We start from the raw sequence: 3,944 nt of genomic DNA on the forward strand, positions 1-3,944 counted from the left end.
GGGCAGGCAGCCCAAGGGAGGGGTTCGTCAGGCCGCCGGGCTGCTGGTGATCCACTCGTGATTGCATCCCGCGTGCATTGAAGAGCTGCTTTCCCAGGCAGGGCTGTGGTAACGCGAAGTAAATAAGCGGGGAAATCCACGTTAAACGATGGGCAGTCGTAACAACGTTTTTATAAGACCAGAAAAAAAGTTTAAAAGACAGAACGCTTCGCTTTAGTTAATGATACCGGGCGGAAGGCTCCGTTGGTGGTCATAAGGATTAATGTGGCTAATTAATGCCGAATTCCCTGGTATCGTTTGGGTTTTGCGGCGCTGCTGCTGCCCTCAGATAGCGGAGGGCATTGGCACCACGCAGATGAGGGGAGGGATTTAAATCGGTGCGGCTGGCACGCCTCAGCTCCCACCGCACCATGCCTTGCTGTGGGGTGTTGCAGGTAGTTTTTCTATGCGTTATAACTCTCGGTTAATCAATCTTTGGCTCAAAAACAGCTTAAGGAACTTTAGCTTAAACTTAAGGAGTGTGTAAGAGGTGACCTGCAGGGTGAGAGCTGTGGCCCCTGTAGCGCAGTATTTCTTCCAAAAACAGCAAAAGCAGATGACAATTACGGAGAACTTGTCAGCTTAAGCACTGCAATACTTATTTGTTTGTTTGCAGGGCTGGAAGACATTTTGCTGATCAATTCAAAATGTAGCAGCAACAAGACCACAACTTTACAGACGGTTAAATTGCCAAGGAGCAGTGGTAAGTAAGGAGGAGCTTGTACTGTAACTGTGTCAAGTAGTAGGTAACACTTGTGACAGAACTTTGGCTTCAGTGCTTTCCTTGCATAGGTAAAGGGAGAAGCTCTTGTGTTCAGTGTCTACAGGTGGTAGGTCCTCCTCCCATTACAGTTCCATGTCCCGCTGGTGAGTCATGTAAGTGCTGCTGCTGCAAAAATTAGATTTTGCAATGCTAGGCATTACAGCTCTAAGTTTTAGGGACAGATTGTTCTTTCCCAGTGCAGAGTTGTTCCTTGGGCTTCTTATTTCTTTTTAGAAGTAATTTGTCAGTATGATATATTTGTTGTATAAAAGCATTTAATTTAAAAAGGATTCCTGTCAACTTATTTTGTTCTCTGCTTTGTGATCGAGCTGAAATTAAAAAAGATTGTTACATCAAATTTTTTGTTAGATAAAAGTCTCTACAAAGATGACAGTGTTTCAAAGGTAGATTATACCTATTTCCTTTTGTGGAGCTCACCTGGAATAGTACCTCTTCTCAAAGAAAGCAAACTGTTTGGCTCATCTCCATGTGTGGAGCAGTTTATTTGAAGAAACTCTGGAGGTGAAAATACTGTCTTCCTCTGTGGAAGGCATAGGAGTGTGATTCTCCTAATTGCATTGATTACCTTAAAATTCTTGTGAAGTCCCACTGAGCTGTAGAGGATAAGTGCTTTATACTTCAGCCTGGAGTTTCCATCTCTCTCCCACCATCTTAATTTCAAAATTTCTTTAGTCAATTGTGTAGACCTTTCATTAGTCTATCATGGCATCTGCTACAGCTAATTTTTCCATCTTCTTTGAGGCCTTCGGTCTATACTTAATTATTGTAGATGGCTGGAAATTACAGTTGAAATGGAATCTGTTTAAAGGCTCATTTCTGAGGTATAAATGTGAACACTAATGGGCATCTCTTTAACTTTTTTATATAAATGTGATAATTGTTTTTTTTTCAGTTTTGGACCGAGTACAGAGCTTTTTACCACAGATGGCCCAGGCAAACGATGAGCTCAAGAGAAAAATGGTAACTGCACCAGCTCATCAGTTTGATATTGAACATCTAGACAGTGAAACAGAAAAAGTTATAGAAATGGTAAATACGTTTTTTATTTTAACATAAATTTAGATGGGATTAAAATAACTCCTCGATCTTAGAATGAGTAATATGATAGATAAAGTGAAGTCTTTACCATAGTCTGTGATCTGCTAATTCAAAACTTATATATAATAAGGATGCTTATTTGGTTGAAATTTACATCCTGGTTTTCATACTTGCAGAATTTAATCACTGGGGATAAAGTAGTTTAAGAACAGAATAAGACATACTTTTGAATCAACAACTCTGAATCAAAAGTCACAAATTGTATTTTAAAAGTCTCATAGGTAATTTGGTTTAGCAACTGGACAATATGAGGCTTAGTAAGGCTTAACAGGAGGCTTTAGTGTAAGTGTAATTACTGGCTTTCAGCTCTGCTCTGTCATTATTTTTAGGACTGACTAGATCTTGGGTTTAGAAAAGTTGTTAGTGTTGTTGTGATCCTTTGTTGCTGGTATTTATCTATTTATTTACAGTAACATAAATATTTTCTTTCTGGTTTTAATTGAAGTGCTGCAGCCACATGCCTATATAAGAAAGGTGATATATGTGCATGATCCAGCCAAGTGCCTTCTGGCTAAGCAGACCTCAAAAATCATGGCTCTGTATATGGATATAGGAGATCACTTCAAAAAGTATACTGGTGGTTTAAACTACTTGCTGTTTTAGACTAGTTGTAGTGCCCTGAGTACTATTACATTATAAGATATGAACTATATTGATAAATATATATATATGTGTGTGTGTGTGTGTGTGTCTGTGTATTTGTCATGACCCCGTATGCACTAAATGGTTTCAATTAAATTTTTTACTGAAAAGTGGTATTGATGCCTGCTTCTCATCAGTTTAAATACCTGATTTTGACAATCTGAGATCAGCTATGCACTCAGTTCTTTCTTGGATAGTGATATAAATATGGCCTTAGATTTGCTATAAGCCAATATAAATTGCAATTTAAATATTTAGGAATCTCTTCATGATATTCATCATAATCCTAGGAAAACCCAGAGGTCTTTTTTATTGTGACTGTGGTTTTCTTATGGTAGCAGGCTGTTTAGTGTGTTTGCCTTATGTTTTACTCCAGTGATAGAAGTGCTATAGTGTGTGTGTGTGTATATATGCATGTATATATATATATATAAATAGTATATGTAATGTGTTAACCAAGATCTTTTTTTTCCAGAATGTGGCTGTAGTTGAACTGAGTGATTCTGATACAGATGAAGAGTTGCTGACTTCAGAAGATGACTCAGAATCTGATGAAGATGATGCTGTAACAGATGAAGTGACAATAGACAACATTAAGTTTCCTAAACAAAAGGGAGAAAAGGGCAAAATAGAAATTTTGGACAGCAAAGAGAATGAGTAAAGCCATTTTATTTTACTTTAAAAAACTCCAAAGCAACCAAATCATGTTTTCTCACTTTGAAGAGTTGGCCCTTAAAACCACCTTGTTTCCCAGTGCAGCATCTCTCAGGATCCTGTGAAATGCTATAGATTTGGATTCTGGAGAGTTCAGAATCCACTCATGACTGTGGGAGGCTGGATTTCTGAAGAATTAAGTGTGATTTGATTCATCAAATAACAGGGAAGTGGACTTCATAGTAGATTACACTAAGAAAACAGCTAGCGTAAGGGGCACTTGAAAGTTAAAACTCTTGTTCTGTTCCTTTATTGAAGAAAGACTTTTTTTTTTTAATAGGATGATTGATAGAAGAAGTTTTTGCTTCAAGGGCAAGAGAGACTTAGCTAGGAAAAAAGCTTTCGTTTTATATTCCATGTCCCGTGAAGTGCTATGTACACTATCTTCAATATTAAACATGATCCTTAAGTACCCCAGAGGTATGTCTGCATTGCATTCCTGACGGTGACTGCTGAGCACTGGAGCAGTGGCTGAGCTCGTTTCTAGCTGAGCCAGCCTGGGTAAGGACAGCCATGACGAGAGAGTTCAGCAGAGGATTGCTTACCCTGTGTGCCTGCACTGAGCTCCACACCAGCTCGGGAGGGTTACAGGCTCATGTGGTGCAAATACCTTCCATACTCAAAGGATCAAGTCTGCCTATGGGGTGTCACGATAGCTTTAAGCTAC

At 38.9% G+C, this 3,944-nt stretch overlaps 1 protein-coding gene across 1 annotated transcript; it reads left to right on the forward strand.

Moving 5' to 3' along the window:
* Positions 1-410: 410 nt before the first annotated feature.
* Positions 411-3,694, forward strand: CUNH12orf45 (chromosome unknown C12orf45 homolog). The gene is made up of 4 exons (XM_017737724.1): positions 411-434; positions 505-742; positions 1,716-1,852; positions 3,039-3,694. Exons 1-4 carry the CDS (start codon positions 411-413, stop codon positions 3,222-3,224), a joined length of 585 nt encoding a protein of 194 aa, XP_017593213.1. The 3' UTR covers positions 3,225-3,694.
* Positions 3,695-3,944: the final 250 nt, after the last annotated feature.

This window comes from Corvus brachyrhynchos, unplaced genomic scaffold, assembly GCF_000691975.1.
Source record: "Corvus brachyrhynchos isolate BGI_N302 unplaced genomic scaffold, ASM69197v1 scaffold56, whole genome shotgun sequence".
Taxonomy (NCBI): Eukaryota; Metazoa; Chordata; class Aves; order Passeriformes; family Corvidae; genus Corvus; species Corvus brachyrhynchos.